Source organism: Ambystoma mexicanum, chromosome 8 (assembly GCF_040938575.1).
Source record: "Ambystoma mexicanum isolate Mex_15411 chromosome 8, UKY_AmexF1_1, whole genome shotgun sequence".
Classification (NCBI taxonomy): domain Eukaryota; kingdom Metazoa; phylum Chordata; class Amphibia; order Caudata; family Ambystomatidae; genus Ambystoma; species Ambystoma mexicanum.
The window spans coordinates 714294168-714309799 of NC_090929.1; the positions used below are offsets into that span (position 1 = coordinate 714294168).

Here is a 15632-nt window from a genome sequence, read left to right on the forward strand (position 1 = left end):
AGCTGTACCGCATTTGACTCCATCCTGACTGTGGCTGGTAGCTAACATTGATAAGGTGAATGCCCTGGAACACGTGATTGGGCGGAGCAGTAAATGTGGCAGTAATAGCGTTACCGACGCATTTTACTGCTCCACCCAACTCGTGATGAGGCCCAGTATATGGCAGTGCACTATCAAATGAATGCCGAGCTATGCAGCACAAAAGCAAATAAAATGAAACAACTCAGTAAGCCATCTCAGAAACCCAGTAGCAAACACAACAGGCAACAGATTAAAGCAATCTAAGCTGCCTCTCATGTGTTTAGACGTGCACGCAGAAAGTCAAAATCGGGAAAAGATGCAGCACAATTACCCAGAAATAATTTGATGGCAGAATGAGTGAAACAGCCGGGGATACCTTCACTTGAAAATACCTGGGGCACAATATGGAGCTCAAGTGCTCAGGGGATGAATACCCAGACAATGTGCATCATCTAGTAGTAGGTAGTATTTAGCTTCAAGTTTTTTTAGTTTGAAGCAGCTACATTCTGGAACCTTCCTGGTGTAAAATTAAATGCTGCATGCACTTTTATTGCGTATTCTGCATGGTACAAAACGACGAGAACGAAATTGCTGAACTAGGTGTGCCGTTTGTGGGGGGGGGGGCCCCTCGTTCACCAAGTTCGGCATTATGAGCTTGTGGTGTTTCAGGGGTGTACCCCCGCATACATTAAACGGGAAGCAGGGGACAAAACGTCAGAATTGGAAAAGCCTGAGGTTAACAATGCGAACAAGACCGATTTGCAATTTTGAACCTCAAGCGTTTTGGAATTCTGCATTTTAACGTAGATCTGGCTTCCTAGATCACCTCTGCTACCCAGATAACCTCTGACACACTGAAAGGACCACAGATAAGACCCTGCTTGAACTTTCTCTGGTTCCCTAGGCACAAGGAGCAACAAGAATCCCACAAAGCTGAGTATTCTCTCATGTATTGCATTTGTGGATTTAGGCACCTTCCACCTCATCCCAGAGATCATCTGTCAGTGTATCAGGGAGCTTCTCCAAACAGCTGTGGGGTTATTCAGCCATATTCTGCAAATGAGGTAGTTTGCATCAATGGGGGAGCCTCAGTGATGGGAATGCAGGTATGGTAGGCGTCAAAGCGTGCACGGTCCTGGAGCCCAAGGTGGTTACAAAATGGTGGCCAGAGACTTGAGGAATAATCTGTTGCACAGTATCTTTTAAGAAGGATCTCACACCTGGAGCCATGAACATCTGCTTGAACGTATGGAGATCGGACTATTGATAAGGTGTTTGAATGAAGCAAGATGGAATTGGTTTTAAAGGTAAGGCTTGTGTATGTGCATAGTCCAATAAGACTGGCTAAGGACTATCTTGACAAAGGCAGCCCCAGAGCCTATACAGAATTGACTAAGGCATGGATGGGAAACCCATGCCCATAGCTCCAGGCTAGATCCCTTCTAAGGGTGTGTATTTCAGTGGCCTAGCAGTGGATTGTGGGCTCTGCTAGAACCTCTGGATAGAGTTAGCTAAACTGAATAGGTTTTTCTGGAGAGTGGTGGGGGGCAGGAAGGAGATCTTCACTGCCTGTCTGTCTTTAGAATTATGAGCAGACTTTTCATGGCCCTATCATTTGAACGAAGTAGCTTCTCCTCTTCTGTCACACTACAGTCTCCTACAACCGAGCCTTAATGGGAAGCTGGCTGATCAGGGTTCTTCTTGAATCTGGAGTCCACACTCTCCAACTGTTCTGCCAAAGCCACTTCTTCTTATAAGCCATGGGCAGAACCAGACCAGTGTAGCTTTACCAGAGCGGGTTCACCCTTTCGGGTGTGGTGAGAGGACATGTTATTGCTTTAGTTAAATTTATATCTACTATCCTCTATTAATATGGAATGTTGTAAGTATAAAGAGGTGTAATATATTTTTCTTTGTTCATGTGTTGAAGATGAAATGTAATGAATTTTAAATTGTTATGTATTGACACTCTAAATAATCCTTCCTCTATTTTTCTTTTTTATGTTGTTTTATATTAAATATTTGAAAGGTTGAATATCAGCCAAACAAATAAAAAAAAAAACAAAAAAAAAAATAAAGGTATTTGTACCGCTCACCGGCACAAACAGAGTTTGTCCGCAAGCGCTCTGGCGGTTCTGTAAACGAGAAGGCGGGGTAGGTTAGTAAGGTGGAGAGGGAGTAGTACAGTGAGAGAAGTGGTGCCCTGTTGGCAGCTTCAGTTCGGTATACACTGTGCGCCGAGCTTGGGTGTGAGCATTGGATGGATGACAGTCCTCGTGTGCTGTTGGTGTGGTTTATGTGTTGTATTTGCGGTGTGGTGAAGTGTGTGCGGCTTGCTGTGCGAGAGGTGGTTGTGTGGGTTATTGTATGAGTTAAGGTATGCAGACATTTTGAGCTTTTTTGATTAGTGGGTTATATGCCTAACAGCTGATTATCGCAGTTAGGCTGAGTGCCTAGATTTGAGGATCCTGTATGGTGGGGGAGAGGGCCAGGACCCCTAGCGCATTACGTTACACCATAAAGTAGACAAAGATGTAGGTCACACCTAGATTTGAGTGTCCTGCAAAGTGCTGCAGAGGCTCAGGCTTCACAAAACATTACGTCTCCCCATACAGTAGACGAAGATGGAGGCTATCCCTAGACTGGAGAGTCCTGTAGAGCAGGAGAGAAGCCTAGGTTCCACAATAATTGGGTTTCAACACATAAGAGTCAGAGATGGAGGCTGCACCTAGACTTGGGAGTCCCGCAAAGGCGGGGGAGAGGCCCAGGCTTCACAATACACTACGTTTCACCATACAATAGACAAAGGTGGAGGCTACACCCAGACGAGAGTCCTGCAAGGTGGGTGTGGGATGTGAATGTTAGCATTGCCTACATTCACAATTCCATCCAAGTGTGGCATTTGCTAACATTCACAGTTCAACCCAAGTGCGGCATTTGCGAACATTCATAATTCTACCCAAGTGTGGCACTTGTCAAAAGTCACAATTCTGTTTCGATACCACACGGGATATTGTTCACAATTCTATCTAAATGTGGCACTTGCCAACATTCACAATTCTATCTAGGGGTGGCTTTTGCTAACATTCACAAATTCCATCTAAGTGTCGCACCTGCCAAAATCCATAATTCCATCCGAGTGTGGCATTTGACAATATTCACAATGCCATCCATGTGTGGATTTTGCCAACATTCCCAATTCATCTGAGTGTGGCATTTGCTAATATTCACAATTCCATCTGAGTGTGGCATTTGCTGATATTCACAATTCTAGCTAAGTGTGGCATTTGCTAAAATTTACAATTCAATCAGTGTGTGGCATTTGCTAGCATTCACAAATTCCATCCGATTGTGGCATTTGCTAATATTCAAATTCTGTCTGGATGCGACGCAGGCTAATGGTTAGTGTTATATTCACCATATATAAAGATGTAGGCTACGCCCAGCTTTGAGAGTCCTGTATAGTGGGAGAAAGGCTCTGGTCTCATAATACCGCATGCCTCAGAATATAATACAGTGGGTTTAGTTTATGGCGGACCTAGATGGTATGATATACCTATATCAGAGTATATTTATAATGGGCATTTGCTAGTGTTGAGTATTCCCTAGGAGAGTGATGCAGGTGACATTCGCCTAGCAAGCTTTGTTCTGAGGTAAGGTAATGTAGAGTGGCAGTGCTTTCTGGAATAGAGTGATTGCTCTACTCCCCACCCATGCCACTCTTACTTCAGTCGTTGCTGCTGGTTGACGACTGGTGTCTGGCTTCACTGGTTTCCCCTGCTGACACCTACAGACACGATATGGAGCCGCCTCTGTTGGATCCGCCCTTTGCCTTGGGGCCCTTAGCCGCAGGGGCTGCCAGGCAGAGGGCTGCTTTGGGGTGTCCTTGATGAGGGTGTGATGGACCAATCAGGGCGGGAGGGTGGTGTGGGAGGCGGGCAGAGAGAGGATCATGAAGCAGGGAGGAAGGGGAGAGGAACCAAGTGTCGAGTGTGCTCACTGTGCTCTTATGCACAGGTGAAAAAAGATTTTTAAAAGCCACAAGATGGCGAGGGTCAGGAGACTCTTACCTCTTCTGCAGCTAACGGCCAGATGGACCTAGGATGCGCAAGAACAGCTGAGATGTCGTGGTGGGCCAGGGCTCGCACCACAAGCCCATTTCAAAACCCTATCTCGAGAACTTTGCTGGATTTCAAAACTGCATTTAAGATGGTTTCCTAAAACCCAAGTCCTGAGGGAACCCACGAGTGAGGTTCAGCGAAGTTTGTGAGGTTATTCTCAGGAGGAAGGGACCACTGATGCAGCCCTCAAATTGAGAACCATGAGCAGGCTGAGAGCTACCATCAGCAGGTGCACCTTCAGTCCATATCAGAAGCCATTTAAGAGGCTCACAGGGACCCTCTCAGCATACTGCTCACTAAGGCGCCTGAGGAAAACATTTCTGCTTACCTGTATCCTCTATTGGAAGTCAAAGAACTCCCGAGTCAGTGGTTTCTGGAATATCCGTTTCAAACGGAGACTAGAATTTAAAGTGTGCAAGAAGAAACCGTGACACAAATACACAACTGGGCCATGAATGTTGTGTCCAAGACACTGAACATATAGTGCTTATGTGTCCAAAACTAAAAAGGGTTTATAGCAGGAAGAGCACCCACTGAACTCCTACATTCTTGACATTACATGCAGGAGTAGCGGTGAAAAGAATGAAATACTCAGGAGGAAAAACGTGATGCTGCTGCCTGATGCTCCTTCCCAGTCAGTGCGAAAAAGCGGACTGGCGGGAATTACCAGGGGGCTGTGCGAGGGAGGATCTGGGCAGGGCTCACTGCACATTCCCACGGGCATGCTAACTTACATTTGCATAGAACGTTGCTGCTCAACATGCTCCTGTGCAGTCCCCGAAGGATGCAGTGTCCATCGAATATGTGGGGAATGGGACGGGGCATGAGAATGTATAGTGATAACACTTTTTTATATAGCACTTAGTGCAAGATTACTCCTGCTTATAAGAGCTGCAATAATTCATCATCAGTGTCTGGGAACATAGTACTAATGGGAGTTAATGGTCCTGAGTGAAGCAAGGGAATTAACAAAAGAATTAATCATTGCTTGCGTCATCAGACAAAGACGCTACTGTTATTAGCACAGGTGAGATGTGTCATTAAAAAATATTCTAAAAATAAAAAGGGTTTCATGTTCATGTCGTGAATGGTGCACTAAAAAGAAACTGTGAAACCAAAAATGATCACAACCAACAATGGCTGCCATTAAAAGACTGCAGCAGTGGATACAGCCCTAAAGATAAGGGGTGTATCAGCCACTTATACTCCCTAAAAATAGACAAATACTCCTAAAAAAGAAAAATACTGAGTAAAAATACTCCCAACAAAAATAGGAAACAAACAGGAGCCTCTACCGTGCTTTCACCCACACAGCTCCAAAGAGAAGTCTGGACCAGTAGTACAAGTAGTGCATCAGGAATTCATCACTGCTTGATCCGGAGAGATGAAACGGTATCTTTAATGTGCATTAATAGGGGCAAAGAAATACTTATTCCAAAACATTGTTTTACAGTCAAAACATTTTTACTTGCTTATTAAATACTCCCCCATTGGGAATGAAACTCAGTTTTTTACTCCCTAAAAATCTTTACAAACTAGTGAGTAAAATACTCACTTCAAAATCTTATCTGGAGCACTGAGTGGAAAAGTCCCCTTATGATATGTAAAAATAAAAACACAGTAGGAGCAGAGCAAAGGCACAGTGAGAAAGCAGCTCACTGGAACACACACAGTATAACTAGAAAGGTGTCAAGGGAAGGACGAGAAGGAGAGGGTGAGCCAAAAAATGGACTCAATACAAGGTCACCTTACAGCCTGGCTCGAACAGACCATCCTAAGGTCTTAATAGGATAACAAATCCCCCTGAAAATAACATTTTCTTATGAGGTTCATTCTCTAAAGCACTAGGTGCAGAACTGTGTGTACCTGAAGGACTCCATTTTCGGGGACTCTCTCTTTTTCCATTTCCAACATTTTTCTTACAGTGTTCATAAGGAATTGTAACTCTGCATGAAGCAATGCACTAGGAGCTTGAAATCTGTTTATTCTTGGCTCTCCTTTCCTCCACTACATGTGAGAACAACTGACACTGGCTAGAGTTTATAGCCACATTGACACTGAGCATGAAGTAATGCTGATACGTGTGTGGCTTGAGTATTCATGTATTTAGGTAACTTACCCTTGCATGTACAATGTTGGAATGTTTCTGTTGTGTGTACCTTTCTGTACAGTATGAGTTAACCTGTTTCTAATCATATGAACCCCATTGGACTCCACTGTACATTCACGCACAGAATGTTTTAAATTTTGTTATATGTTTGTAACAATGAATGTGTCCACTACCAGTAAAACAAATTGCAACTCACTCTGAACGCCTACACTGCATTTCTTGACACAGCCTTGCACTACTTGACAGTTAATAATATGATGCCAGGGTGCCCCCTTTTTTATGTGATTAATTTTGCACTGTGAATTAGTGTGCAATCAAATAGTATCCCTACAGGCAGGACCCCTTCTTGTGTGTAGCCGAGCCAAACAATTGGGCAAAGAAAAAGGAGAGGAGAGTGGGTCGGCGAAGTAGGCAAGGGCAAACATAGGCTGTGTCTAAAAAAAGAAAAATTGGCAGTTAGCGTCCACATTTTCAGAGCTATGATTGGTTGAGATGCTGCAAACAATCTACAAAGAACATGAGTCCTCAAATTATCTATCACGGAACAAGAAAGGGTTAAGTGGTCCCTCTAGGGATTCAAACTTGCACAGAGTGAGTGCTTACCTCTTGATATATACTTCTAGACAATCAGAGACACAAATACACACAGGGTTTCAGAAATGCAAACTTGACAAACACCCAGGAATAAATATCCGCTGGAAAAAAAACAATCATGGCAAGGGTAACTACGTGTGTGAAAGGGGCCATCATAGTATATATGGCCGCACTCTTCTTGTATAGATGTTCTATCTATAGATGATTTTTTGAACAAGTGATTTGTTAACCAGCACATAATTCAGATGCAATAATACATAGTTTCACATATTTTGCTTGGATTCACAACTTTATCATAATAATAGCATTAGGGGACAAAGCACCTGTGAAAGGGGACTTTTCTTTAACGCCACAGGCAGGAAAACCCTCAAATAAAATGCATTATCGTAAGCTCTACAGAGAACTCAATGTTGTCTGGGAAAGAGGGTGGACGAAGCAGAATATTGGCGATTACTGTAGAGATGGAGCAGGGGAAACACTAAGGGCCTATTTCGCAGATGCGTTTTATAATGGCGCAATCCCATTAGAAAATGCTCGGTGAATCAGGCCCCAAGTGTTTCTCCATATGATTAGTTCCCTGAAATGCTCATGTACGACAAAAAGTTCAAAGGAATCAGTCCTGCGACTATTACAGCACCCACAAAGTCTCTATAAATCTCTCACAAATAACTTCATAAACAAGTGTTACTGGAACAACGATAAATTCAGTGTCCAATGTTCCCAAGACATTGATGGACGGTGGACTTCTGAACACCATCCCTAAGACGCACACATCCTAAGTCACTGCGCACAAGGAATGGGTATATGGAGCTAAAGCACCCATAACAGGTGCCAGTTGTGGGCTCAGTATACCCTTAAATCGTCCCTGCTTGTCCGGCTGAAAGCAGGGCCATGTTCTTCACTGCGACGGATAAAGAATTTCAAAAAGCAAGATATAAAGAGTGAAAAGTTGAGTCATCAAAAACCATAAAGGATTTTAGAACTGGAAACTAACGGCTGGATACACAGCGAGACTTTCTGCAGTTTTCTGCTATTAGTACATTGCTAACTTGCTGCTTAACGTGTTTACAAATGTCCCCAAACTGCTGCACTCTGAATTGATCAGAAGGCTGCCAATGTCCAATAGTTAATGACAGGATAGAGAATGCCATTTGCTGCAGCTGCAACTTCCCAGACTGCCTTATGGCGCCACTTCTATATACGCTTACATCTGGCATAAAAGTACAGTAAAATAAGTGACTGACCAAGTTAGACCATAATACTACTGTTTTCCAAAGTTTGCTACAAGGGAGTGGAATGAGGGGGTTTGGAGAACACATGCAGCTTTGCAAGCAAAGATACAACTCTAGAAAGCCCTGCCTGGGGAAAGCACTCTAACAGGCTCAAAACTACCATCAATCTAGTACGTTTCTCTTTACAATAAAAAGAAACCGCACAATTAATCTTCCCTCCACTACAACAACCTGTTGGATTGAAATTCACTGTGCTACACTTTCAACAGACTCATTGCCGCAGGCGACAGACAGCTTCAACTGCTCAGATGTTCTGGGTCATTCACACAGACTAGACAGTGCTTACACAGGCTGGCCTGCACTGCGCAGAGTATAACCAAAAACGTTTTTTAGCCCTGCTGCGCACTGCAAAAGGGGTCAGGCCATATGCAAATCAGACAGGCACTGCCATCACTGGAAGCAGCCCAGCCCAAACTACTAAGCCAGGCCCCTGCTGCACGGAAACACAAGCAACTCCAGACATGTTTCGGCCTTGTTGGGACTCATCAGTGAGGTGCAGCTTGATTCTCTATGACACAGTGAGCAAGGAACCCATGCCTGAGCATTCCCTCGCTCAAATAGGGAGACAAACTAGAACCAAAAAAGTGATGGGTGGAAGGTTTTGAATTAATCTGAACCAATGTCAATGCTCTGGGCACCTTCCACAACACCGTCTTTTAGCCCATCGAGTACAACAATACTTTGAGTGTGGGGAGCAGTGATGAGGCATCATTTCAGTATGTGAGTTTTCGGTTTCACATTTGCAATAGTGAATCTCTATAACTCTTAAGTGGATGTCAAACGCTTTGTGGCACTTTTCAAATTAAATAACCGGTTAATAGGTATATTTCAGTTAATAAATACATTTCATCCAATGTCTCACCTTTGCTCTCTCTAAGGGATCCAGGTCCTCCCAGTAGAAGTAAGACATGGCATGTGTTAATGACTATATTGTTCGGGGAGGTGTCTTATCAGTGGCAGAGAAGACATAGCGGACAAGAGGTGAGTATTAAAAGGGACAAGCGAAGAATGGCTAACCATCAGCCTTTAACCTTAATGTGGAGATGGAAGGAGGACAAAATGGTAGAGAATGCTGCATACTTAAACGACCAACAGCACAAAGTGTGGAGGTCTTGCTATTTCCTGAGCACACGAAGGCTAGTTGCGCTATTGCCAGGAGCACTTGAATACGCCATCACTATGAGAAACCTTCCCTAGAAAGATTTGAATATATGGGCAATTACTCCGTACTGGCCTTGCTCTTGCTCTAAAAGGGCCTGTAAAAAAATATCTTGGAGGCTTTCATGAAAAGCCATATTATCCTAGATGCTTCACAGCCCAGAATCTCCAAGATGAAAAAGAGGCTGCTCTGGTGTTTGTACCGAATGATGGCCTTTGCAGACAAAAAGGTACACGGTTTAAGCTGCAGCTTTTCTTTTTTTTATCAAGGAGGAGCCTTGGAAATGACGGTTCACATGGTCTTGTCACAGCCGAGAGATCAACAGATAACTCTAAACACATAGATCTGCTTCACCTTTTATTTTGTATCAACGGAAACTGAAATCAGACTCTGACTGAGCAAACGCAATGACTTTAGAGTGATCAGGAGGGCTTTTCCCTAGGACCCTGGTACTCAGTCTTTACTTTTCACCTCCAAGTCCAAGCCTTTAATGAGTTACACTCACTCTGAGATTTAAAGTGCCCCGCATTTCTTTGTTGACTTTCTCTAGGTGTTTCTAGGTAATTTCTGAAGTCGGCAGGATTAGGCATTTTTCTACCTGGTCACTCCTACCAGGTAGCAACCTACCTAGTATCCAAACACGTTTTTCTGATAGGGTGTGGCCCTCGGCCAACTTCTTAGCTGGGAGGACCCCAAGATTATCATGCTTCCCCTCCCAATGGCAGCGAGCAACCTTCTTTTCAGGGGTCCAAGATCTGGACTTTAATCGAAGACCTCTCCAAAATTCTGTCCTTTCTTAGGATCAAAGCTCTAGGGACTCCCATGTCTCTCCCACCTCCCTCCCCTCAATGTCGTCTTGTCTGACCTCTTTCCTCCTCCTTTTCTCCCACAGATTCTTAACTCTTTTCGTCCACTTTACCTCCTTCCCTCCATTCTCTCACAGCTTCACCTCATCTTCTCCGCTCTCTTCCTCCTATTCACCCACTTGCCATGTTCTCTCGTTTATCTCTTTCTCGGTCTCCTCTTTTCACCTCCACCAATTACCCTTTCTTTCCTTCTCTTCCTTCTCGACCCGGCCTTCTCTCTACTCTTCGCCAACTCATTGCTCCAGCACACTATCCTTCTTCAGCTCTTTTCTCCTCAACTCTATGCTGTTTCAGAAACTACGACTCCTAACAGTCATAAGCACCTTTAAACAGTCACACGAAATCTGAGCTGTAGGAGTGTGTAATTGGATTCAGGTGTTCCCCAAGTGTGAACCAGTCTGCAGATTTTTCTGAGTATACCAAAACTAGTCATTCCCATTTGGTGTCAGCAGCAGTCCTCTCCGTGTCTCGAGTTTACTACATGCATATCTGCCATTTTGGAATTATCCAACAGCTTCTTTTATGCTGGCAACCCTCACCAAAGGTCGGGCTGATTCTCTGGACTGTTTCCTTTGTAGCACTTCTAACTTAAAATGAGTAGCTGAGGGATCCCGCAAACATGTATGGAGAGAACCCAAGGCATGTTTTGCGGGCTGACCATATAAATTCACTACTGATAATATGTGGCACTTGGGTGCCTGTGCCACGATGGTTCACTTCAGTTAGTTTCCCTGTAGTTTCAATCTTGCCCTTGTTTTTCACAAGCAATATCACTGTTTTCATTGTGTTGGATGGTCCCAAACGCACAACGGCGTGATTGGCGGTCTGCAGTCCTGAAGTTCACCCCACCCCAATGTCCTAGCCTCTCAAATGTGACTTTGTCACACTCTTCGATTGGCAGCTGTGGTCTTGAGGATTTCCTAGAGTTGTTCATGTATTTTTGTAAGTTGGCCTTGAACAAAAGATCGCCTGCTCATGACTAGAAAGCCCCCTCTTCAGTACAAGGCTCAACGCTGTCTTGCCAAGGCAGTCGGCTAAAGGTCACAGCAAAGGGCAGCTCCCCTCTGGGCAGCTCCCATCCCTGTTTGCCCCTGTTCGCCCATGAGCGCCCAGTGAGACAACCTACAGCGACAGGTAAGGTAGTCCGGGTAGGGAGTACAGCCATGACTGTACTCCAGTAAAAACCCACCACTTCGCTACCTTCTAATACTTGATTTGGGGCAGGGTTTCAATTGTTAGCTGTATTTTAGGGCAGGAAATGTGTTACACTTAGATGGATTTTGATGGTAGGAAATGGGTTAAACCTCAGAGAAAAACCTGAACTTCAAACCATTCAGAATAACCCCCTCCGCGCCGCAATGGGCATCTCCAAAAGAGAACATATCTCTGCAGCCAGACAACAAGCACACTGGCTGCCAGTCCGCCAGCGCATCCTGTTCAAAACACTCGCCGTCATGCATAAATGCATCCAGCATCGCACCTCCTTACCTATCCCACAGAGTCATCATGCCTCCAGCTGCAAGACCCATTAGAACACCATATGCTAACTTACTGTCAGTCCCAAGAATCAAACGTGCAAGAGGCGGGGGCGCTAGCTTCCCATTGATTGCCTCTAGATACTGGAACTCACTGCCTCACTCCATCAGAAGTGAACACTCATCTCGCCTTCCGCAAGGCCATCAAAACTAGTCTATTTGTATAAAACCGCACACACAAACGATAGACCTCACCTTCACTATCTTCGGGACTCAGATTCCCCAAACCTAACAAACTATTTTCTGTACGACTGCAGCTCAAATGCAACCTTGCTGCCTCCCATACGTATTCAAACAAAGTAACTAAGCCTGCATACTGTATGAAATAACCACCCTCGCTTATCCAGCCAATGAAGGGTGACTGTGACAAGCTTAAAGAACTGTAAATAAGACTTGCTTTGATGGGCTAATGTAACCTGACTGCCCACTTATGTGATGCAACTAAGACACAATCGTGTAACAGCGCCTCAATGCCCCTGGACTGTGGGAGCGTTTTAAAAATGCAACTAAATAAATAAATAAATGAACTTGGAAGGATTTGGGGAGTATGGAAATGGGTTACACTTGGATGGATTTTGGAGCTAGGTGCTTTTTCACTACATTGAAGGTTTTAAATCTGGGAGCATTTTTCCCACCACTGTATGCTTTTAAATCTAGGTGCACTTTTCCCGACCACTGAATGTTTCGAATCTAGGTGCATTTTCCTCACTACAGTGTATGTTTTGAATCTAAGTGCTCTCGCCCACTACTGTATGTTTTGAATCGAGGTGCATTCTACTATTGCTGTATGTTTTGAATTTAGGTGTATTCCACTGTTACTGTATGTTTTGCATCTAGGTGAATTTTTCTGCCACACTGAATGTTCAGAATCTAGGTGCATTTTTCCCACCACTGTAGGTTTTCAATCTAGGTGCTCTTTTCCACACAACTGAATGTTTTGAATCTAGGTGCATTTTCTCTACCATCGAATGTTTCGAACCTAGGGATAATTTCCCTGCACCACTGAATATTCTGAATGTAGAGGCATTTTTCACCACATTTTCTACCACAATTAATATTTTGAATCTAGCTGCATTTTCCCATCCTTGATACTGCACTAGAAGATGCCTGATGGCATTCTAGTATAGAACTTAGAAGATATAGAGTAAGACTATAAAGGTAGCCTGTCTATTATGCTAGAAATTCCTATGAACCTAGATCTTAAGGCACCCTGCATTCCACGCCTAGAAGACGGCATAAAATAGTCGGTTTATTTGCTCTTAGAGGACTTTGAGGGTAGCCCGTCTATAGTGCCTGGAAGAGCATATGAAGGTAGCTTGTCTTCTTCACACATACGATCGGATCACACAGCAAGATCAAAGATAAGCCCCATCTAAGCTTAAGGTATGTATAAACGCACCGCTTTGGTGGACATCGGACGCAGGGACGGCTATCCAACCGAAAACTTTAGAATGCAGCTATGACTACGACGAATTCGGTCTAGCTGGACATGCAACGCCTTCGCCCTTACACCAGAATTCCCTCAACACCTCTGCCATTAGAATACAGCGACAACCTATGACAATTTTCGGTGTAGCTGATCAGATATCGAGTCTCCTCCACTAGCGCTCCGTCATGACCTCCCGCAGCACCCATTCACATGGCTGACCTCTTGGGATGCTTACCTTACCACGCCAGCTCACCTAAATCCTAATCTTGGCCAAATGCACACATGCACTTTAAGCCTATTCTGAGAATGTTCCCATATGTGGACTTTGGTCCCAGAGGGAGTTCCTACCACAAAGCGTGTTGAGGTCATACAAATGGGAAAAGGCGCTATATAAATGACAACTACTACTACCACCACTACCCGTGTTTTTAAAACATTCAGTCCATTTTGGCGGTCTCCACTTACCACTTGTTTTAGCAGTATGTTAAACCATTGATTGGAAGGAACATGGATCAAATCACTCCTATATACCATTTAGCATTTTGACAACTAAGGCAGCTGTACTATTAATTTCCTTCTATTTCTTCGGATTTTCATAGACAATGTTGTAGCTGGAACCTTTGCGAAATGGAAACTGGTATGCTGGATTACATCAGTCCCAGCTGTTGCATCCTAAAAAGATGATCGCTCGTCTGATTTTTTGACAAAATTCTGCAACTACAATGCAAACAGGCATTCAAAAAGGTAAATACATTAAACGTTAAACGTACTGGAGGGAAATCCCCCGCCAAAGAACATATTGAAGAGGTCCTCCGGGGAGATGTCTGCTTCAAATCCTCGGTGGAAGTCTGCATGGCTGTGCCCATGTCGAGTTCCAGTCTGCCTTTCATCTCCAAACTGGTCATACTGCTTCTTCTTTTCCGGGTTGCTCAGTACTGCATACGCATTCCCGATTGCTAGAATACAGACAACATGCAACGAGTTAAGGAACTTGTAGCAGAGGTAACAGTATTTTGTACCCAACTCCAAAGAAATACACTTGTCAAGATTTACAGACAGTATTAAACTTACAATGAGGCTCATATACAAGCTCTTAATGTTATTCACGTGAACATTTAGGAGCAACCTTTTTATGTATTTTAGTACACATAAAACTTACAAACTCAGTAGAAGAGGGATGGAATTAGGCTAAAGCAGTTCTGTTAGCGCATTTCTCTTCAGCTGGATGCACCCCCCCCCCCCCGGTCACAGGTAACACTATTAATAATCATATGGATCCAAAAAAGCTCAAATTAGCAAACCACAGAAATATTTAAAACTTGCTCTTGAGACGGTCTTCTATACTTTGTGTTCTAAGCATCTCTCCATTAATAATGTTCTACCCTTCCCTTACTCCAATAGAGTAAAGCAGGGCTCCCGAAATCTGCTCGATCACTAGCATAGCAGAGTATTTTTTTAGGCAGGTCGAGTATCATTTTCATGGTTCTCGAACCTGTGGTAGAGTGTACCTTCTGAAATATTTTATGTACTAATTGCACCGCCTACACCTGCCCTCTAGATCGCATCAGTGCACTAGGTTAAACCTAATTAGCACAAAGTCAATCTGTGGCACTGTACGCCCTCTTTCGGTGCAGCTTTTTTGCCACAGAACGGTTTGATGCAGCATGTTTGGCGTACCTCTCCTTTTGGAGCGGCTTGTTTGCTGTGGCCAGCTGTGTGCAAGGTCCCCATTTTTGATGGTAACTTCTGGAGCAATGAAATGAATGAAGTGGCTAAGATGACAATAGGTGTAATGAATGTATAGTGGGCGCTCAGAAAATGAACCTGTACTTTAAATACTTCTAGGTTTTGTATAATGTCAACATAATCAGTTACATCAATTTTTAATTTGGTTGGATATATCAAACCTCACTACCGAGCACAAACTGTCTGGTTAGGGAGTCTGTACCTATTCCCACTAGGTAGTAAAGCCCAGGTGGAGTTGTAGTACAATAAATAAGCCCAGGCCATGGGGTGCTAAAAATGCTAAAAAGACTATTGAATTGCCCATTGCACAGCCAACCAGAAATTTCCCCCAGGCATTGCCATATATTGGAAGAAAATGCCTAAGAGAATGGGAAGATATGTGGCCCTCCCACCAGTAACAGGGCCTTTGTGGTCTGACGGGGGTGGGCGTAGGTGTCCTAGTGAACCTCCTCCTACATGCTGCAGGTCCTTTTTGTATTCCATTTTCAATTGGTATTTTTGGTCACCCTTTACTTTTCACGTTAGTAGTGCGGACCCCCGACAGCCTTCACTTGTTGCTTGAGGTTACTGTAGGTTTTCTGTATTTAGTTTCATTTCACCAATGTACTGCATTTTCCCAAACGTATTTTCCATCTTGCACTCTATGTGACTGTAATATTTCCTTTCCCCTGCCTATGAATCCGTATATGGGTACTGCATTGATGCTCCACTCTACTTGGTTTCAACATTGCGTGCTCACTGCATTTTCTACTTTTATCT

General features: G+C 43.9%; 1 protein-coding gene across 1 annotated transcript in view; it reads right to left on the reverse strand.

Moving 5' to 3' along the window:
• Positions 1–15632, reverse strand: part of DNAJB12 (DnaJ heat shock protein family (Hsp40) member B12) — a 658221-nt gene that overhangs the window by 285920 nt on the left and 356669 nt on the right. Inside the window, exon 4 of the mRNA XM_069610521.1 lies at positions 13898–14083. Within this exon, the coding sequence (XP_069466622.1) occupies positions 13898–14083 (186 nt within the window). The remainder of the gene's footprint in view (positions 1–13897; positions 14084–15632) is intronic.